This window comes from Bos mutus, chromosome 9 (assembly GCF_027580195.1).
Source record: "Bos mutus isolate GX-2022 chromosome 9, NWIPB_WYAK_1.1, whole genome shotgun sequence".
NCBI classification, from domain to species: Eukaryota; Metazoa; Chordata; class Mammalia; order Artiodactyla; family Bovidae; genus Bos; species Bos mutus.
In genome coordinates, this window is record NC_091625.1 from 101,410,740 (window position 1) to 101,433,211 (window position 22,472).

The 22,472-nt window shown below is 51.6% G+C and overlaps 1 protein-coding gene across 2 annotated transcripts in view; it reads right to left on the reverse strand.

Annotated features, from left to right (window-relative positions):
* RPS6KA2 (ribosomal protein S6 kinase A2) overlaps positions 1–22,472 on the reverse strand; it is a 328,370-nt gene that overhangs the window by 269,964 nt on the left and 35,934 nt on the right. Inside the window, exons 1-2 of one of the 2 annotated variants that reach the window (XM_070377018.1) lie at positions 6,656–6,712; positions 6,514–6,564 (exon numbers count right to left, since the gene is read on the reverse strand). In XM_070377018.1, the coding sequence (XP_070233119.1) occupies positions 6,514–6,564; positions 6,656–6,697 (93 nt within the window). In that variant the 5' untranslated portion in view covers positions 6,698–6,712. Of the gene's footprint in view, positions 1–6,513; positions 6,565–6,655; positions 6,713–22,472 lie in introns of those variants that run through there. The other variant, XM_070377016.1, reaches the window with a different exon arrangement.

Sequence of the window (22,472 nt, forward strand, 5' to 3'; positions counted from 1 at the left end):
AGCCTTCTGCTTGCTTGAAAGACACGGAACTACGCATCACCTTCTGCTGCACGCCAAAGCGAAGGGCTTTGTTTCTTTCCGCCTTCAGTTCCTCGTCTACGAGAGCAGTGGCGACAGGAAGGAACAGTGACCCCGGGGAACTGGCTGGCCAAGGGCAGGTGCTCAGCTCTGATACGTGGAGGGAGCAAGTGGGAAGTGAGGGTGCTGGCCGCCACCTCGGCCTGTTAAAAATAGAGCACTTCCTGCCTCTCCAGTTCACTGGAGGTGTGTCACAGTGGCCATGGTTATGACTGAGACGTTTACAAGGTGAGCTACAAACGCCGAACAAATCTCAAACCTTTTGGGTTTCTTGGGTGTATAATTATGGTGACATCTCTTATGCTGCATTGCAGACTGCAATGACTTGTCAGTTAATGAATTGACTACTTCTTTTCATGCTACTTGTCACTACAGGCCATTAAATGCCCCCTTCGGTTGGTGAAATTATCTAAGACATTCAGTTCTGTTCAGTTCAGTCGCTCAGTCGTGTCCGACTCTTTGCAACCCCATGAACCGCAGCACGCCAGGCCTCCCTGTCCTTCACCAACTCCCGGAGTTCACCCAAACCCATGTCCCTTGAGTCGGTGATGCCATCCAGCCATCTCATCCTCTGTTGTCCCCTTCTCCTCCTGCCCCCATTCCCTCCCAGCATCAGGGTCTTTTCCAATGAGTCAACTCTTCTCATGAGGTGGCCAAAATATTGGAATTTCAGCTTTAGCATCAGTCCTTCCAATGAACACCCAGGACTGATCTCCTTTAGGATGGACTGGTTGGATCTCCTTGCAGTCCAAGGGACTCTCAAGAGTCTTCTCCAACACCACAGTTCTAAAGCATCAATTCTTTGGTGCTCAGCTTTCTTCACAGTCCAACTCTCACATCCATACATGACCACTAGAAAAACCATAGCCTTGACTAGATGGACCTTTGCTGGCAAAGTAATATCTCTGCTTTTTAATATGCTATCTAGGTTGGTCATAACCTTCCTTCCATGGAGTAAGCGTCTTTTAATTTCATGGCTGCAATCACCATCTGCAGTGATTTTGGAACCCCCCAAAAATAAAGTCTGACACTGTTTCCACTGTTTCCCCATCTATTTCCCATGAAGTGATGGGACCAGATGCCATGATCTTAGTTTTCTGAATCTAAGACATTAGAGTTATCCATCTGTTATTAAATTCCAGACATCTGTAATATAGTCACCCAATGATTACAGTTATTTTAATATTTTAGGATGACTTGAGTCTTAACTATTTCTTAAAATGTGATTATTGATTAGTAGCTTAGATTTTTTTAGAAATTACAGAAACATATGAAGAAAAAAAAATCACCTTGGATCCTAGAACTGAACAAACCCTAAGAATTTTGGGATTTTTTTTTCCTATAAATCTTTTCTGTTTTGGCTGGGGAGAGAGAAGTAAGCTACGCTAAAATTTGGGGTCAGCTTTCTCCCCTAAGGTTAATGCTTAATTTTTCTCCAGATACCCCAAAAGGAAGTTTACAGTTATGACCTCGATCAAAGGATTTCCTTAGCTCCACATTTGCCTCTGAGTGGTTGCCACTGAAGCACTACATGCAGACTGGGAAAGACCAACAATTACAGAAACATAGGCAGGAGGCTGTATTTGACTCAAGAAGGGAGACAAGTGCAGAGGCCGCACTGTGCTGCTTTTTAGATGCAGGCGTCTCCCCTGCTGTTCTGGAACCTTCCATAGGGACCTTGTGAGCCTCGAGAGGATGTCTGCACCCACTCTGCAGTCTGGGCCTGCCCTCCTTATCTGCCCCAGGTCTGCTGGTGGGCAGGGGAGATAACCCGGCCCCACACAGAGATCCACACGTCCCCTGCAGCCGGAATGAGTGAAAAGCCTTAACCAGGAGCTGAGTTATCGGAGGTGGGGGCGGCTCAGCCCCACAGGAGAACTTCTGCCCCTGAAAACAGACTGAAAACCCAGATTTCCGCTTGGGATCCCCTCTGCCCCACCCATCTGTTAACGTCACCCATCACCTTCACCTTCGGAGAAGGCAATGGCACCCCACTCCAGTACTCTTGCCTAGAAAATCCCATGGATGGAGGAGCCTGGTGGGGTGCAGTCCATGGGGTCGCTGAGTCAGACATGACTGAGCGACTTCACTTTCACTTTTCACTTTCATGCATTGGAGAAGGAAATGGCAACCCACTCCAGTGTTCTTGCCTGGAGAGTCCCAGGGACGGGGGAGCCTGGTGGGCTGCCGTCTCTGGGGTCGCACAGAGTCGGCCACGACTGAAGCGACTCAGCAGCAGCAGCAGCAGCACCTTCACCTTATCAACACCATCAACAAGATGCACAGTACTTCTGTGAATACTTTATCAGGTGCCTCAGGATTCAAGGCGGAGGCAAGGAAAGATTGATGAAAAAGACAGTTAAACAGAAAAAAAATCACCCTTATTCCAAGGCTTCAAACCCTCAGAGGATCCATCTGGTCCTGGATGAGCAGATCCAAGCATGGTCACACAAGGCGAGATGGAGAGGAGAAGCCAGCTCGGGCTCCTCCTTCAAGCTCCAGTCAGAGAGCAGGTTTGGAGACTCCGCTGGGGTCGCCTGCCACACAGCGGTCTCTCTCGGGCGCCCTGCTCGCCGGGAACTCCGGAAAAGAGAGCGGCCCGGTTAGTTCACCGAACTGCCGCTGAGTTCCGCACACAGCCAGCAGCGCTTTGAAAAGTTCCTTTTCAGAGGATTAAGTGTGAGTCACCCCCTTATTTAATTCATTTAATGTGGAGGGATCTGACAAAAGAATGGATTGTTTCTAAGATTATTAGGAATCAACACAAAATAGACACGACACCCACACCCGTGCAGTGCGGCCGCTGGCGGAGGTGCGCGGGGCGCGATCTGCGCTCGGTCCACCTTGGCCTCGCCCTCCACCGTCAGCCTCGTCTTCCCCACCCCTCCCCGGGACCCGCCAGGCCTCAAGTCCTGCCCGGTGCCCCCGGAGAGGCCTTGTTCCTCGGCTGCAACAGCGGGGCACCCGTCGGAGCAGTAGCTTCTCTTTATTTGTAAAGTTCCCCTGAATCAGAGGCTCACTGAACAATGCCACTGTCTGAAAAGGGCATTTGGTTCATTCCAAAGCAATTAAAAAAAAAAAAAAAACAGAAAGAAGAGGGAAGGATCCCAGACAGCCCTTATAGGGGCAGAAGCCGCTCTAAACGCCCTTCTGTCCCGTGAAGGGTGAGTGCTGGCCCCAAGAAGCCTCCCTGCTCTGGAATTTTAACCTCCTCTGTCTTCTTTTTTAAAATTGCTTCTTATAATCCTCTTGTCAATGCAGGAGACACAGGTGCAGTTCCTGGGCCAGGAAGATTCCACGTGTCTCAGGACAATGAAGCCCGTGCTCCACAGCTACTGTGCTCTAGAGCCAGGAGCCACAACCAGTGAGTTCCACACACCTAGAACCCTGGAGTCCCGAGCCCGGGAGCCACGACCACGGAGCCCGGCACACCTCGGGCCCTGCTCCCTCACCAGAGAAGCCAGCGCAGTGAGAAGCCCACGCCCCGCAGCTGGAGAGCAGCCCCCATCATCGTAACTAGAGAAACAAACAGCCAGGAAGACCCAGCTCGGCCAAAACTAAATCAATGAAGAGCTTCCTGTGCAATCAAATGAAGAGTGAAACCATAATAGAAAAGGAGGAAATGCAATCGGCCGTCACACTGGAGGCCGCGAGCAGGTTTATCCCGTGAAACACGTTAAGGACGAGGGGCTCTGTGCCCATCAGCATTTCCCTGACACCCGCCTGGTAAAATATCATGCTTCCTGTCGAAGTCACGAGCGGCACCTGCTCACAGTCCGACAGCTGAATCTGCATTAGGGTTTTAAACAGGAGACCCCATAATGCTCCCAGTTGGGGTAACAATCTAATGTAAAGTTTTGGAAGGTCTTATCAAAAGTACACGTGGAGAGAGAGGGGGAGAGAAGGGAAAGGCAGACTTGTCACTCACGGCTGTCCGCGCACTTTCTCCATACTCTCGGGGTGTGCCCAGGGGATGCTGTGTGAGCTCTGATTTGTGGGTTCTGTCCTCAATGGGGCTTCCCAGGTGATGCAGTGGTAAAGAACGCACTTGCTAATGCAGGAGACGTGGGTATGATCCCTGGGTCGGGAAGATCCCCTGGAGAGGGAATGGCAACTCACTCTGTTATTCTAGCCTGGAGAATTTCACGGACAGAGGAGGCTGCGGGCTACTCCATGGGTTGCAACTGAATATGACTTAGCGACTGAACAACAGTCCTCAATATAAGAAGGAATTCCTGCTCATCGTACCCAGGGTGGATCTGAAAACACAGGCAACCGTTTTCACCCACTCAGGGGCCAAGAGCCCCAGAGGGGCCCCGGCCGCCCAGAAAGCCGCTCCTAGGCGCCCAGGAGCCTCAACTTTGGATGTGATCCAGGCCTGATAGAAACAGCCTCCTTGAAGAGCGTTCAGGTCCTGCCTTCAGCTCTTGCAGGTCACACCTCATGGGCCTGGCTGCCGACTGCTGAGGAAACGGTTCACAAAGGGCCCCGAACCTCCGTCTGTCTGGACCCTGAAGCCCAGGACTCTGTCTGTCACCCACCAGGCTCCTTTTCTTTGCCTTCGTTCATTTCTACAAGTGAGAAGAATCACTGCTGTTCAGTGTGGCTGGTCTAAACATGGAGCGTGATAAAGTGTGAACAATGAGCTCGGTTTTCCAGCAGACACACACTTCCCGGTGCGTCCCTGGGCTTCCCTATAAAGTCAAATAAAAGTTTTGCTAAGAATCATCAGCTGAAAGTGAAAAGTGAAAGTTGCTCAGTCGTGTCTGACTCTCTGAGACCACGTGGTCTGTAGCCCGCCAGACTCCTCTGTCCATGGGATTCCCCAGACAAGAATACTGGAGTGGGTGGCTGTTCCCTTCTCCAGGGGATCTTCCTGACCCCGGGATCAAAGCTGGGTCTTCCACATGGTAGGTAGATTCTTCACCATCTGAGCCACCAGGGAATTCTTTTCTTGAACAGGTTATGAAATAGACTGAGAAAAGGTTATGAAGAAAGTACGAAAGGCCAATTTCCTGCCACTACAACACATCTCATTTTCTGAGTTTACTGACATGAGGGTGCAATTCGAAACAGTATAGACATCTGTCTAGTCACTAGGCTGAAAGAATTAGAACCATCTTGAGATTTTATATAGCCAGAGATCATTGATCATTCACTTTTCATTCTACTTACACAATTTTTATGGCTAGTAAGGAAATCTAATTGACACGAGATGATGGTATTAAGGACTTTTTTTCCAACCAAATTCTTCAGATTGGGCTGTTAATAAAAATACAGTGAAACTCAGAGAGAAAACCCTAAGTACACGAAAAGTAAAACGTTGGCATTCAGTGAAAAGCATTGTTTATGTCAGCAAACAAATGCAGGACTGGCCACTCACGGCCCCAGATTCCTCTGCTCCAAGATTACAGGTCCTGGAACACAGGGGCTCCACAGGGCCCTGGGCCCCAGTCTCACAGTGAGTCACCGAGAAGACGTCACTTCTTAGAGCAACTCCCGAACTGCGTGGGTTCTGGTGGCCCGCAGCCTTGATAGGGCCAGGAAAGCAGGACTCTTAAGAGAGTCCAACATGCCGACAACCAGGAGTAGTCCTGTCTAGTATGAACAGAACGTGGTTTGATGCATTCATGTAAATTAAATAAGCCTGACCCGCACCCAGGCTTCTATGACCTGTTTGGAACCCACAGGGATTGGGCTATTGTACCTGCCAAGCCCGTGGAGAATCTATAGGCCGGACGATGAAAGCTGCCCCTGTTCCGTGGGCACAGGTCGAGTTATTATTGCTGGGAGACACAAAAAAGCTGTAAGTCCATCTTATAACATCCCTTATCTATACTGTCAGTATTTCAACCAGACAGCTGCTCAAAATCCTACAAGAAATCTACCTCTACCTAAAACGATTCATTTTAGGCCAGATTCCTGAACTCCCACACAGTGGAATGCTGAAGCTGGCCGGCTGCCAGCCCGCTGGCCCCTGGGGTGGACAGCGCTGGCTGCCTGGCGTCGCAGCCCTGCCCAGCTGCCCTGATGTCTTATCTGCTCATTGTGAAGGCAGAGAAAGGAGATTTCAAAGAGGTGCTGTGCATGAGGTCACGCGCATCACCTCCCCAGTGGCCTCGGATTCAGAATAAAACTCAGTCTTCCTGGATCGCTGGGTGACATTCCTAGGGTGACGTGCAAGACAGACCCCTGCCGTACAAAGACGTTATTACACAACTCCAGGCAGCTCTGGGTCTCACCCAGAGCATCAGAAAATTCAAATCGTACTGCGGGGAGGTTTCCGCTCTTTCAAAAGCACACCACAGCTGGCTCTGCTGGCCTTCGGGCAGCGTAAAGTAACCCCAAAGTGAAAAAGACTTCATGTTAAACGTTTTTTTAAAAATGTAACTGATATTCGTGTGGAGAAAACCAAGCCACGGCGGTGTCACTTACCTCGGCCGACGCAGCTGTCTTCGTCTTGAGCGAGGGCGGGTCACCCTTGTCCTGTGGGGGCAGAGAGTGAAGAAAAGTCCTTTAAGTCACAGGATGTCCTGGACAGTCGCTGCTCGGGGGGTACTGCTGCACGGACACTCACCAAGGCTGGCGGCTTTTTGTTTCTGAACATGAGTCTCCACATGGCTGTCAATAACTTGAGGAGTTTCCCCAGCTCTCAGAAAGCCCGTGAGTATAAACACCGAAAGAAGGGAACTTGCAAACTTTTGTGCAACTTTTACATTCAGCCAAAGGAAGTGATGTCCCATCCCCAACCTCAAAGTGTAACCGAAAAAAAAAAGTCACTCATTAATCTCCAGACGCACAGCCTTCGGCTGAGCAGCTGTGGTTATCACTGGGGGCCGGCCAGCATCTTAGGGTGACCTTGAGGCCCTCTGTCCTACGGAAGGTGCTCATTCAGTTGCAGCAGGCAAGGCTTCTAACCTGTAAATAGGCTAACGGACACCTGATTAAAATTCCAATCACGTTAGGCCATAGGGGTTCGGCCTGGAGACGCACACAGCTCCCTGCCTCCCCTTGTCTGGACTCAAAACTCCCATAACCTGAAGACTTGACTTAGCACCACAACTTGAGGTCTCAAGAACAGAAACCACAGCTGTGCCTGCCTCTGCACACGGCATCCTGGGGGCACGCTTGTCATTTTCTGCTGTAGGCCTCATTTCTCCTCTGTTCTCTGTTCCGAGGCTCAAATCCACTGAAACGTGAGCTGGAGAAAGTGGGCACACGTCTCTTTCACGCTTGACTAGTAACTGTGGCTCAAGGATCAGAAGACAGAGGGGCTGGATTCCCCCCCCACGACCTAACCGGCTGTAGGAAGGGAGCCTGTGGGGACCACAGCTCGAGAGAAATCCGCGGCCACCGCACCGCAAGCTCACCCGCACTGCCGGCGTGTCTTCACACCGGCGACGGGGCAGGTACCGGCCAGACCTCTAGTTCCTTTATGTCCCTGCCTCTCCATGGTGGATGGAGTTTTACAGACTCCCAGATCCGGTAACACAGAGCATCTGGACACAGAACCCCAGCCCATCAGCGCCCGCATCGCCTCCAGGAGCGGCCAAGGCCATGAGCCCCGCGCCACGTCCGTCTGTCCTTGCTCTCCGACCCCCAGCTGGACGGTGAACATTGAACGGCAGGAACACGCTTCCTTCTACGTGACTGCTCGTTTCTGCAGCTCCTACGCCGGGCTTCGCTGCACACGGCATTAGGGGCAAACGTCTGTGGTCTCTCTCCCCCTAGTTTCTCCCTCCTTGGCAAATGTCCCCTTTCCTCCTGTGGGAAGCAGATTCCACGCAGGCTGGTGAAAGTGACCCCACCACTGCAATCCCCACCACGGGCAGGGGCGTGACTAGGGCCCCGTCATTTTCTGGGTGCAGTGCCCAGCATGGAACCCAGGCCAGGGAAGGCCTGTCCAGGCAGGAGCCACAGGGCCACTTTGCAGATGCTACGGAGTTTGTTGGCCCAGAAATGGGCCTGGGATCAAAGAGGGAAACAGAGTCAGCGTCCTGTTGACAGTTTCAGGACAGCTGGATTCAAAGCTGCCAGAAGCCATCTCTGTTCAATGACAGGAGGAAAACTGCCAGTCTGAGCAGCCAGACAGCTTCAGCCAGTTTGAGCTGGTTTCTGCAACTCGAAAAGGAACCCTAAGGACACAGAAGTGGTGCGTTTATAAATAAATGCCTAATAACGACAAATGGGGGCCCCCAAAGCCCCACAACCCCATGTGTCCACCCACTACCTTTCTCAACTCACAGCCAACCCCCAAAGGAACACCTTCTCGTGCGCGATTCACCCTGCAGAGTCTCCTGGCCTGGCCATCTGGAAACCCAGGGACTGTGCACACGGAGCCCGCAATATCTGGGACTCTCCCTGAAAAAGATTTGCTAAATTTTGCATAGCCCTCCTGTAGTCATCGGTCCTCTTTCCGTCTGCTTTTCTTGGTCTCCAGTTTGCAGATAAGATTCAGAGAATGGACAGGGAAACCAGCGATGACTGAAGATGAAGCGACAACTCTCGTCGTTCTGCAGACACACCGGCCCCCGTTGTCCCCTTCTCTCCCTCCGGCTGCCCCCCAGTCGGTCCCCCCACTCCACGGGCAGCCAGACCCAGGCGCGGGCACGTGGCGCAGGGGCTTTTCCAACTGCAGAGTGAAGCCCGGGGTCCTCCTACTCCGGCCCCATCCCTGGGATGCTGGACAGCACAGGGCGCCCTCCCCATCCCACCTCTGCCTGAGCAGGAGAGCTGGGGGCAGGTGTGGAGGAGCCAGAGAGGGTAGGGGGCGGACAGGCCGCTCTTCTGGTCCGGCAGGAAGTCCTGCCTCTAAGTCGGCCCCTCTCAGCTCCTCCATCCTTCCAGCCCCTCCTGTCACATTGCCGCCTCGCTCTCATCACAGTGCCTCTGCGTGATTTCAAGGCCGTCACGCTAGTCCATGAGGCAGAACAAGCCAGAGGGGATACGCTGTAAGACCGCTCTCAGAGCAGACTGAACTCCAGGTGTATCTCGTGAAGAGCAAACTGGTCAAACAAACCGGGGCAAGCAAATATCTTGTGCTTTGTGGATTTGAAATAAAATACCAGTGTTTTCTAAGCCAAGGATCAATGACCATTTGGGGAGAACTATGGCTTGAATATCTTCATAAAGCCCCAGAAAGCAGTCATGTGCCACGGGACACGCACGAGGGGCATGTGCTCTGTGTTCACTGCTGGGGTTTCTGGTCTGGGTGGTGAAGCTTCCTTTGATGCTTGAAGGTCTTCTCAATGTCCAGCTTTAAGTATATAAAGCTGACAGTCCAATTTTATAATGTGAGGTCAGGCTCATTCCCAGAGTCCCAGTTTCCTGGAAGACTTTGTGCACAGTCCTTAGATGCTGAGTTTAGACAGGCAAGCAGTTGATTGAATATGCTCTTAATTCCCAAATGAAATTAGTTCATGGGGTTGATTCTTGGAAAGCCAGGGTTTGCCTGGAGGGTCACTGGTGTCCTGAATTCACAAATGTGCACAGAAGTGATGGCTGCCAGTCTCGTAGAAAGCTGGGGCTCCCGCTCCAGCCTGGCCCCTCCCCAGCCGGCACTGCTGACCTTCCAGGAGAGGCAGCCGCCGAGGGCTGGCACCCAGGCTGTGGGACAGCAAGCCAGAGTGAGGTTCCAGGCACCAGGCGCTGGGCAAGGCACTCAACCACTGTGCCTGGGTTTCCGTGTTTGCAAAGATGAGGTGAGGTGGCGTTAGGGAGCCCAGAGAAACGAGCTGTACATGTTAGACGTCTGGCATGCAGGAGCCTCGAGCAGAGTTGAGCTTGGGGATGAGGCAGGAAGAGGAAGGGGTCCCCCAGGTGGAGCAGTAAAGAGGAGCCCCAAGACAGCCCACCCTGCTCTGAGAGCACTGGCCGTGCGTTTGTGATCCCCAGGAGTCGACCTCCAGGGGCTTGACTAGATCTAAAAAGTTGGCTTAAAGCTCAACATTCAGAAAACTAAGATCATGGCATCCAGTCCCATCATTTCATGGCAAATAGATGGGGAAACAGTGGAAACAGTGGCTGACTTTATTTTGGGGGGCTCCAAAATCAGTGCAGTTGGTGACTGCAGCCATGAAATTAAAAGACACATACTCTTTGGAAGGAAAATTATGACCAACCTAGACAGCATATTAAAAAGCAGAGACATTACTTTGCCAGCAAAGGTCCATCTAGTCAAGGCTATGGTTTTTCCAGTAGTCATGTATGGATGTGAGAGTTGGACTATAAAGAAAGCTGAGCGCAGAAGAATTGATGCTTTTGAACTATGGTGTTGGAGAATATTCTTGACAGTCCCTTGGACTGCAAGGAGATCCAACCAGTCCATCCTAAAGGAAATCAGTCCTGAATATTCATTGGAAGGACTGATGCTGAAGCTGAAATTCCAAGACTTTGGCCACCTGATACGAAGAGTTGACTCACTGGAAAAGACTCTGATGCTGGGAAAGATTGAGGGCAAGAGGAGAAGGGGACAGAGAACGAGATGGCTGGGTGGCATCACTGACTCAGTGGACATGAGTTTGGGTGAACTCTGGGAGTTGGTGATGGACAGGGAGGCCTGGTGTGCTGCGGTCCATGGGGTTGCAAAGAGTCGGACACGACTGAGCGACTGAAGTGAACTGAACTGAAAGGTCCTTTATTCCACCTGCCAGCTCATGAGGTGGGAGAGCAGAGCAGAGACAGCAGAGGGCAGCAGAGACACGGGCGTGCAGGGCTGTCCGGCTTGACCCGAAGACCACACTGGACGCCACCCGAAGCCTACTGCTTATAAAGAAGCCATAGATCAATTTAAGGCTCTGTCATTTGGAAACATTTAGAGATTACCAAAACAGCACCCTGACCCTGTTGGGCTTATCCAGCAGACCCTCTGCTGTACTCAGTCATAAACGTCTTCGGATGGTGGCGGCGTGGACGCCCACCACCGCCCCCACCTCCCACTGCCCTGCCGCGGGGCTGCCGCACATGGTCAGTCTGCCCTCCTGCCCGCGCCGCAGCGGCTTCCCCGCCCAACCTTAATTATCCACCAGGGGGCAGCAGAGGACGCAGCCTGGGAGAGGCCGCACCCCCACCCCCGCCCCTCCACCGCCCCGGACACGTGTGGCTGGACAGTCTGCTCCGGAGGCCTCACTGATGCGCCCCTGGGAATAAGGCGCTGCCTTCACGCGGAGACCGACTGGAGGAAGGCGGGCTTGTTCTCCACAGCCTCCCCTTTCCAGACTCTGCTCTCCCCCTCCCCTGGGGACCCAAAGCTCCAGAGGTCCATGGGCTGTCGGGCTTTTCGGAGACCCCAGTGGGCTAATGCTTCCCTGATGTAGCTCACACAGTAAGAATCCACCTGAAACACGGGAGACCCAGGTTCGATCCCTGGGTTGGGAAGATCCCCTGGAGGAGGGTATTGCAACCCACTCCAGCATCCTTGCCTGGAGAATCCCATGGACAGAGGAGCCTGGCGGGCTACAGTCCAGGGGGTCATACAGAGCCGGACAGCACTGAGCGACTAAGCGCGCGCAGTGGGTTCATGGGCGTGTCACAGCCTCAGCCGTCGAGAAGCCCGCCCTCTTCAGTGGGGGCTGGTTTCGGGGCTGCGCCCTGTGTCCTTTCCAGATAAAACGAGCCAAGGCGTGTGTGGCCGGTCCCAGGGGAGGCCACGCCTGTTCCTGAACGGGTGCCCCTCCTCGCGGGTCACCGCTCCTTCTCCTCCGTCCCCGGGGCCGGGCTGGGCTGTGATAACTGGGAGGAGAGCAGCTCAGAGCACATCTCCCCCCAACTAGGCTGCAGATAAAGGCGCCTGAGGACTGTCCCACCGCGCACGTTCAGAGGGGACGGGGAGACAGGTGGCCCAGTGAATAAATGAACTGTGAGGAGGAAGGAAGGAGGCGAGAACCCCCAGGGGCTAAAAGGGGGGCCGGGGTGGACCACCACTGGGGAGGGTGCGCACAGCAGGGGATTAAGCATTTAGAACGTCTAATTCGATGGTGTTTACTGCATTCATGGTGTTGGGTAGGGCTTCCCAGGAGGCCCAGTGGTAAAGAATCTGCCTGCAATCCCTGGGTTGGGAAGATCCCCTGGAGGAGGGCATGGCAACCCACTCCAGTATTCTTGCCTGGAGAATCCCATGGACAGAGGAGCCTGGCGGGCTGCAGTCCACAGGGCGGCAAAGAGTCGGACATGACAGCAATTTAGCACGCAGTGTTGTGTAACCATCACCACTATCTATCCCAAAATAAGTTGATCACTTTGGCAGAAAACCCCGTATACGTTAGGCAGCCGCTCCCCACTCTCCCCCAGCCCCAACCTGGCCCAGGCCCTGGCAATGCAGTCTACACGCTGTCTCTGTGGATGTCCCCTCTGGAAGCTTCTCATCAGGGGAGTCAAAATGCAGATTAAAAACACACCTACTAATATCATTGATAAACATGAACTGTTGAGGGCTGAATTGAGCTCCCTGGGAGACTGAAGCTCTAGCCCTGGTGCCTTAGAAGGTGACTGTGGGGGCCACGTGGTCTTCACAGAGGCGATTATGGCAAATGAGGTCACGCGGCTGCCCAAGTCGCATATCAGGGGAGATTAGGGACGCCTGCCTGTGGACACAGGGAGATGCCAGCCATCTGCAAGGCTGGGAAGCACGTCTTAGAAGAAACCATTCTGCCGACACCTTGATCTCGGGCTTCCAGCCTCCAGAACAGAGAGGAACTAAGTTTCTGCTTTTCCAGCTGCCCAGTCAAGGCCTTTGTCACAGCGCTTCTAGTGACTGAACAGCCTCAGAAGCCAGAGCATTCCTTTGTGGGTCCACCCAGAACAGCCGGGGAACCAGATCAAAATAGCCATAGAGCGTTTAAACAATCGCAGTAATTAGACTTGACATATAAGCCAACCCCAGACACTGAAGAGTCCGCTGGGTTATTTTATGGACATTTTAACACACTACTTATGCCTTTCTCTGCACCTGCAGAAAATACACACTTATCTTAAATTGAGACTCTAGTGTCCTCAACATTGCAAAGCAAATCAGTCCAGTGTGGTCAACAAACCCAGGCTGGACCCTTTTCCTGACTCTGAAACGCTCTGTGCCAAGCTGTGGACACAGCTCGGGCAGTAACACATGTGGCCTGTGGCCATCTTGTCCAAATGACAACTGAATCCGAGCAGAACGTCAAGGTCCTCTCCCAACCTTTGCGGACCAGAACTCTGTCCAAAGAAGCAGTATGGCAGACCACAGTTCAGAGGGAACATTAACCATCTCGTTCCTTCCTCTCTGCCTCCGTTTAAGAAGGCCACCAGAATAAAGCGGGACTGGTTCCCAGTCCCGGGGAGCAGGGCCGGCTGCCTTGACCCCCCTCCACCCCCAGCACAGGCTGGGTCCCTCCAGGCCTGATCAGGTCAGAGGAAAGGGGATACACAGCTGAGGCACATCTCAGACCCGCCAGCACCCCAGCCGTGTGAGCCAGGTCCTTAGGATAAACGTCTGTCCTTTCTCACTCAGCCTGTCTGTCTAAGAGACATGGGGTTGATCCCTGGGTCAGGAAGATCCCCTGGAGGAGGGCATGGCAACCCACTCCAGTATCCTCGTCTGGAGAATCCATGGACAGAGGAGCCTGGTGGGCTACAGTCCATGGGGTCACAAAGAGTCGGACACGACTTAGCGCAGCACGCCCTGCTGGTCTGTTTCATTGGAGAACCCTGACCAGTTCAGGGCCTTTCATTCATAATGATGGCTCTCACTTCTGAAGACAGGAGAGTCTCCCAGTCCTTGTAATCCTGAAACCTTCCCGCTTGATGTAAAGCCTCTCCCTGCCCAGGAAGCAGGGGTGGGACCTGGGCCTTTTCTCTTGACACTCCATGTGGCGCCACCCTCGAGGCTGCCTGGGCAGCTCAGCCCGACTCTGGGGGCCTGTGGTTGGAGAAACAGGAATTGCTCTGCTGGTTTCTGGGAGCTATGGCTCTTTTCTCCTACTTACTATTAGGTTGACTGTTTCTAAAGTACACCTTCTGTACACAGTGTTCCAGAAAACATCTGAAGAACAGCAGTTTAGACGCCTGCCTCCCTCGGCCCCCACGGTAACTCCATGAGGCATAAGCTCCATGCTTCTTATGACGAGACTAACAAAGGCAGAGGGTTGGGAAGTTTCCCAAAATCGCATGCCTGATAGAGCTGGGATTGAAACTGAAATCCAAAGCCTATGTTCTTACCATTATAATTTGCTTCCAATCATTTTGCTTTTTAAAAGCACTTATGAAAAAGGGGGAAAGCAGTTATGGTTTTACTCCCTCAATCTGGTGTATAAGAGATTTCAGTCACTCAAATGTGTTTTTAGAATGTGTTAGATATTTTGCCAAGAGAAGTCTATCTCTCTTCCCCTTTGTTCAAGAAGGTCAATAATCTGCCCTTATGTTAGTCTGACCTAATAATCTGACCTCAGTTAATAACTGAGCACATAAAAGTTGTCTTGCTTTTTAGCTCTCAGGCCAAAAGAATTTTGACCAATGTGACCAGGAAAATATGCAGTTTCTTCCCCAATAATTCCTGATGAGCACTTCGTATGATCTGAGGAAACCAGGATATATACCATCATCACCTGATCCATTCAGCAGCGAGGAAAGCTGATGTCACTGCTAACTTCTCCTTCCCGTGGCGAAGCATCTCCGTCTCTGTCGTTAGTCACTGTGGACCAGGGCTTCCGAGGTGGCGCTAGTGGTGAAGAACCCACCTGCCGAACGCAGGAAATGTAAGAGACCCAGGTTCGACCCCTGGGTGGGGGAGGATCCCCTGGAGAAGGGAATGGCCACCCACTCCAGTATTCTTGCCTGGAGAATCTCATGGACAGAGGAGCCTGGTGGGCTACAGTCCACGCGGTCACGACTGAAACATCGTAACACGCATGCACACGGGCCAGGACAAGACAAGAACACGTCAGTGGCCGTGGGATGCGTTTGCTGACTCCCCCACGCCCCCTGGGGCGGGAGGGCTTGCATTGCTGGGGGTCGTGGGGTGGTCTCCAGCCCCTCTCTAAGCGTGGCTCTCTCCGGCAACCCCCCAGTGAGTCCACGTCCCACCCGCCTGAGCCTGTCCTCCACGTGGCTCTTAGCGCTTCCTGACCTTAGCTGCGCCTCCCCTGATGGAGACCGTCCAGTGTGGGAGGAGGCTGGAGCAGTAACACTGCTGAGCGTGTGTCTGGGGGCACAGCCTGAGGAAGCGAGCGATGGATCAAGCCTCTGGCAACTGACACCCAGGCCGGCCTGAGGAGCCTTCCCGGCACAGACTCTTCCAGCCGTCCGGCTAGCGCAGTGTGCCGGTCAGAGCTGGGCACCTGGACCTTCGGAGCTGGGGACCCACGCTCGTGTGCCAGCCACAGGGGCAGCTGTAAAAGTGGGTGCTCAGGACCACGCAGTCACCACAGAGATGCTTCAAGAGAAGGCAGCCCAGTCAGGGGACCTCCCAGTAGCTGCCTGGTCTCGTCAAACGCACCAGGGAGAAGAGCAAACAGCAACACCACTGGCATGTCTTTAATTTTCATTCTAAAGCTCTAATTTTTAATCACACACAGCACTAAACTGAAGACAAAGCTAGAGCGCTCAGTGAAATAAGCTGAGAGCTTTAAGTCTATGTGAAGAAGAACGTGCTCGCTACATTTAACTTCCCAGCGGGGGCAAAACACTGATTCATTGCTTTGGAAAATCAAATTTAAAGAGTAAACAGGGTCTTTCCTGGGAATCCACTCTAAAAAAAAAAAAAAAAAAGAAGAAGAATCCACCTTGAATGCAGAGGACACGGGTTCAATCTCTGATCTGGGAACTAAGATCTCACACGTGTGTGTGCACGCTAAGTCGCTCAGTCATGTCCGAATCTTTGTGACTCTATGGACTGTAGCCCACCAGACTCCTCTGTCCATGGGATTCTCCAGGCAAGAATACTGGAGTGGGTTGCCATGGCCTCCTCCGGGGGATCTTCCCGACACAGGGATTGAAGCCACATCTCTGACTTCTCCTGCGTTGGCAGGCAGGTTCTTTACCACTAGAGCCACCTGGGAAGCTCAACTCAGCCCACCTGCCACATCTACAGAGCTCCCAGGCCACAACCAGCGCGTCCGTGCGCCGTAAGTCTCCCACAATGCAACGAAGACCCCGGGTACCGCAACCGAGGCTCAATGCAGCCAAATACATAAAATTAAATTTTTTAAAAAAGTAAAGAAAATTTCCCTAGAATTCAGACAAAAAGAATAAAGACATTAAAATAACTGTGGGGAAAAAAGAAACTCTCATGGATAGTTCACGAGATGCAGTGTAGGGTAAAAAGCATTTCAGAGGCAAGAATCAAAGGAAGAGTTGATTAAAACTCCCCGTCTTGGGCTGAAGCCTCCAGTGTTCAGACTAGAAGGTCTCGTTTGGGGCGGGCCCCGGAGGAGACGAGCCGCCTGCGGAGACGGAAACGGGAGCGCTCAGGAGGCTTTGCGGCGAGCTGTCCTCTTGCTGTGCCCTTGCGTGGCAGGAAGAGGGCGAGGGCGTGCTCTGGGGTCTCATTTAAGGGCACTAACCCCACATATGAACCTGGGGCGCTGTCCCTGTCACTCACACGCTGACTTTCCCATCACCTTCTTATATTTAATAATTATCAAATAAAAATATTTTGTTTTAATCAACTGTATACCAAAAATTGCAATAATTCAAAGGAAACGTTACTCTTGTGGTTACAGAAAATTAAATTTAAAGATCAATTTCAATTTATGAACAGATTTTTTTTTTTCTGCAAGAATATATAAGGTGATGTGCTCAGTCATACCCAACTCTCTTTGACCTCATGGACCGTAGCCCTACAGGGTCCTCTGTCCGTGGGATTCTCCAGGCAAGAATACTGGAGTGGGTTGCCATTCCCTTCTCCAATAAGGTGACGAATGGACGACTTTTTATCAAATACCCATGTTTATCACATTAGGATAACATCCTAAGGGACAAGTGGAAGGGAAAGCCGAATTCAAGGATCAAAGAGTCACAAAAATTTATGCCTGTTCAGCAAAAAGCATTTTCATGTATTTTTTAGCAAAATGCTGGTGGGTTATCCAATTGCTACAGTATTTAGATTCCAGGGGAAACATTTCAGAGTGTTACAGTAGCTTTATTTTGAAATGTCAACATGTTTAAATGCTAGAGCACTTCCCCTTTGTAATTAAAAAAGCTTTGATGCAAAAAGGCATTAGCTGCTGGGGGCCCTGCCCCTCACCTGCGCTGAGAAGACCCCTGTGTCTGTTTTGGGGGGCAGGGAAGCAGCCACAGGGATGAGGGGGCGGCTCCCTGTTACAAATCAGGCACTTGTTCTGCTTCTTGCAGTCTGGCAGTCAGTCCCTGGTGAGATGAACTTATTTACATTCCGGAAAACACTGTTTCAATTAGGCCAGCTCCTCGGGAGGTCTAGAAGAATAAGTCAGTCAGTTCTCGGAGTCCCAGAAGACAGTGAACCCTGGGGCCATCAGGCCCACAGAGCAGGAGTCCAGGCAGAGTCTTCTGTGATTCCGACCGGTCCGTGCCAGCGTCTGCCCTCAGGCGCACAGATCTCAGGCCAGGGTGAGATGCAGGTCTGTGACTCGGTCCTTCTCCACGCCCTGGTCCCCTGTCTGGATGAGGTCTTTAAAAGAAGGGGTTGGGGAGGGTATGAAGGAGCTAACCAGCCTAACTGAGCTTGTATGTATCAGTGTGGTGGGCATTCCTTCACTGGAGATGATTTCAAATCCCAAGGGCCTTCACTTCATCGTCTGTCCCAGGGAAACGATTTTATTTCATGAGAGGCACTGGAAAGGCGAGGCTTCACTTTGCCCTTAATTGCAAAGAACATTTACAATGTACAGCAACTGACATACGATAAAGGCACAAAATGCCTCATTTTAGCTTTCAAAACAGAAGAATCCAGAAGGAATGAAACTTGGACTCTACAAAAGGATCTGGATAAATGCCAAGAGTTTAGATACACCAGAAAGGAGAGTGAGAGGGAGCGCTGCCGAGCCTCTCGTGGACTCGGTGTTCCTGCAGAAGACAGGGAAAACGCTGTGAGCCGTGGCACTGCCACTTCCACGAGGGTGTCTCAGAAGTGTTGGCATCAGTTTGGTAATAGCTTACCCGTGTATCTTTAAAGGACGCTAATCATGTGCTTTTAAAGAAATTTAAAGTGTTCAGAAGGATCTGATATGCTTGACTTTTGGAAAGCATAACTGATAGTTACGGATCCAAAGGAAAACCACAGAGGACCCAGAGAGGACCCAGAGAAAACAAAAATGAAATAGAAGGGGCTGGCAGAGGGGGGAGTAAAGGGAAAAGAAAGGTTAGTATGACTCCTGACAAAGCATTTTATTTTTATAATTATTTGACACTTTTAAGCTCTAAAAATATTTTATATTAAAAATGTTTCACATACATATGCACATAATTTTAAATTGATGGTATATGTGGATGCAAACGTTTACTATTTTGAGAAATCACATTTACATTTATGTCCTATCACTTAACTATATAAAGAGTTTATGACTGATTAGAGGAAAATGATTAGGAGGAATAATTAAATAGTCTTAAAGGTGTGCCATTGCAAAAAGCCAGGGTGGGTGGAGTCAGGGGGATTTTACAAAATATTTTTTAAAATCCCTCCCTAGACCTCAGCAAACACAAAAGAGAAGTGAATGACTTCCGGTCAGTTACAGGGACTCTTATGCTAACTTATTCATGAAAACATACTGGAAAATAGACTACATAATAAAATAGGGCTCAAAATAAGGTAGAATTCTGATACCAGGGCATGGGGACAGTCCCACAGCAAAGCCACCACCTCCACTGAGTGACACAAGGTGCCAGGCAGGACGTGGGTGTTTTCAGGTCACCCCTCGGTGGGGAGGGGCTACAACCCCCAGATGGAGAAACTGAGGCACAAGAATTGGGAGAACTTTCCAGGTGCACCCAGCCCACCAGTGACCCAGAATATTCCCTGGACTAAATTACACTGAAGTTCAACCAGTGGTTGGAAGCTTTACTAAGAAATAGAGAAAATCAGACAAGCCACCTTATTAATAAAAATGAAATAATTGACTCAAGGGTAACCATAAGGTTAAAATGCACTTATAGTTACTACTTTCGAAATGATCGTCTCTGTGCTCCAGTGACAGACAGTCCATAACATGTTTATAAAATGACAAAATGAGAGCAAGTGAAACAATTTTTAAAGCCTGCATTGATTTTATGTCATTCCTTTTAACCAGTACTCCTTAAATACTGCATACTAAGTCTGTTTCTTTGACCCTGAGGGTTTGTACAAACTAATTAGCGCCTTAAAAAAAAAAAAAAAGAATATCCAGAAAGGAGACCCAGAAATTATTGAGCAGCTTCACTAAATATTCTCCAAAAGGAAAATCAAAAGTATTTGAGAAACAAACTCCCACTGATGATGCGTGCGTGTGGGCATGCTAAATCACTCAGTCGTGTCCAACTCTGTGTGACCCCACAGACTGTAGCCTGTCAGGCTCCTCTGTCCACGGGATTCTCTAGGCAAGAGTCCTGGAGTGGGCTGCCATGCCCTCCTCCAGGTCATCTTCCCAACCCAGGGATCAAACCCGGGTCCTGATGTCTCCTGCATTAGCAGGCGGTTTCTTTACCACTGGTGCCACCTGGGAAGCCCCTGGTGAAGTATATGGGGGCTGTTTTTAAACCCGGGGAGTGTTACCTGGACAGGTTTTAATAAGGTGTGTTTGCATGTGCAGCCCAAGTGTAACAAAAGGCAGTGAGTGCTTGGTCACCCACAGTTCACAATGCACCGCCCCACGCTGAGACGTGGACACGAGGGCCAAGTGACAGCCTTCTGCTTTGGACATGGTTCTGTTTGGGTGACATCACAGGTATGGGCCCTTAAGCCCTGCGCTCCTGGTCGGTCTGTGAGGTGCCCGACCAGCTGGGGTGTGCTGCCCTTCACCCTGGATCTGGCCACGCTGCAGGTCAGAGACGTGGGGCACAGATGAAAATCCGCTAAGAAGGGAAAGCCTCCTGGGGTGGGTGTCCTGCCCCAGCACAGGGTCCTGGGCCCTCCTGAACCCCAGGAGAACTGGGGCTAAGTGCCAACACTCACAGAGAAGAAAGGAGGTGCTAAGGGAGCAAGAGAAAGAAGGCCTCTGGTCCTGAGCCCCACACAGCAGGCACCCCTCAAGGTCTGAGTCACGTGGATCCCAGGGCAGGGATCATCCCAACAAGTCAGGCAACAAGCCCTGAACCACAGACCCAGCCGGGCCCACCAGGAGCCAAATGCTCCTGAATTGCCTGGATTTCCTTGAAACTGCGTCCCACACTTGGACTTTCCCGGGATCTGGGTCTCGGACCCGCAGGGAGGGGCTCTGCTCCCCTCTGCTGCAGTCACGGCAGAGCGAGAAGCTGGGAGGCGGGGGATGTTTCATTTTCCATAACATCTAGAAAACATCCTTGAATTTTCCAGCTGCATTTCTAAGCCATCTTCTCAAATTCAAACATTGAAACCCCCATGGGGATGAGCAAACAAGGCTGCAAATTGCTTCTAAGATGTTCGAGGATGACTAAACACAAGGCTGCTGAAAACCGCCTCCGAAACCGCCGCCCATTTCCAGTCTGGGCTTGTGGGTCCCACATTGTGCACACAGGAGCCTCTGAGAATCTTCCTCTTGAAATTCTCTCAAGTTGATGAAGTCTCTGAGGATTCTGGTGATGGTTTTGATCATGCTTCTGATCTCCATAATTGGTTTTCAAGAGTTAAGCGCTACAATGAGAAATATTAAATACGACTAAAACCCAGACAGCGTATTAAAAAGCGGGGACGTCTAGTCAAGCCTATGGTTTTCCCAGTGGTCGTGTATGGATGTGAGAGTTGGACTGTGAAGAAGGCTGAGCGCCAAAGAATTGATGCTTTTGAACCGTAGTGTTGGAGAAGACTCTTGAGAGTCCCTTGGACTGCAAGGAGATCCAACCAGTCCATTCTAAAGGAGATCAGCCCTGAATATTCATTGGAAGGACTGATGTTGAAGCTGAAAGTCCAATACTTTGGCCATCTGGTGTGAAGGGCTGACTTATTTGAAAAGCCCTTGATGCTGGGAAAGGTTGAAGGCAGGAGGAGAAGGGGACAACAGAAGATGAGATGGTTGGATGGCATCACCGACTCGATGGACATGGGTTTGAGTAAGCTCCAGGAGCTGGTGATGGACAAGGAGGCTTGGCGTGCTGCAGTCCATGGGGTCACAGAGTTGGACACGACTGAGCAACAACAGGAAGATACTACGTGGACATGAAAGTAAGCCAGCGAATAAGCTGCAGCAGGCATAAAGTTTCCCATCTCGAGATAAATTATGACCTCAGAGCTTGATGAAAGGTCCAGGCGTTACTGAGAGGATTTTATATTTACATATAAGGATCCTCTATTTGTGTGTTTTGTCCTCTTTGTTATTATTCATTAGTCTTACAAATTCTGTCAAAGATGTAAGCATTCCGTGCACTCCTGTTCTCGGTGGGGGGGGGGGAGGGGACGCCGAAGCTGCTCTCCCTCTGGCCGTCCGTGATCTGAGCATCTGCACCGACAGGAGGCTGATGTGCGGCTGGGAGGCGAGAAGCGCCCGGTCCTCAGGCTTCCATCAGAGATAACGGACGCGGCGCATGCGCAGGGCCGAACAGTGCGCCGGCCGCCCGGCAGCGGTCTGACCCTTCCCCTCTGCTCCTGAGACCGCGTCCTCATCAACAAGAACAAGAAATGAGCCTCCCTGCTGCAGTGTGGCCGCCGTAAATGCGGCCAGTTTACAGTCTAGTGGATTCTTGGGCCCCGGGTCAGCTGTGTCGGGCACCTCCTGGCTCCCCAGCCTGCCCCACGCGTCAGCGCAGAGCCGCTGGCTGGCCCGGAGCATCACCCCCTTCCTCAGCTGCGCGGCCCACCGCGCACCGTCACAGGGGCACGGCCTGTGGGCTGTGTGCCCGAACCACGGCCTGGGTCCCTTCCTGAATCTAAAACTGGGCTTCCTTCTGTTGCTCGGGGAAATGCACAGAAATCCTGTCTAGCAATTTCATTTCTCCCTGGTCCCATCAAAGGCTCTTTTCCCGAGAGAGCCGCCCCAGCTGCAGTTTGGGGGAGCCCTGTGGTGTCGACTCATCCCCTGCTCAGTCAGGGCCACCTCGGTCAGTGAACCCAGAGGCCCCGGGCTCACCACCCCCAAAGTGTGGGAGTGGTCGCAAGGAGGAAATTAAAATCCAGAGGAGAACTCTGCAGAAATGCATATGAACGGTGTGAAGCCAGCACTTCCAGACCCGCCCACAGGAGGGCCACACTGACCGGGCACCATGTCACCTGCACAGGATGTGACCCTTCATCTGGAGACGCTGATGGCCTCACAGGCTAATTCAGGGGCCCCATGACAGGTAGG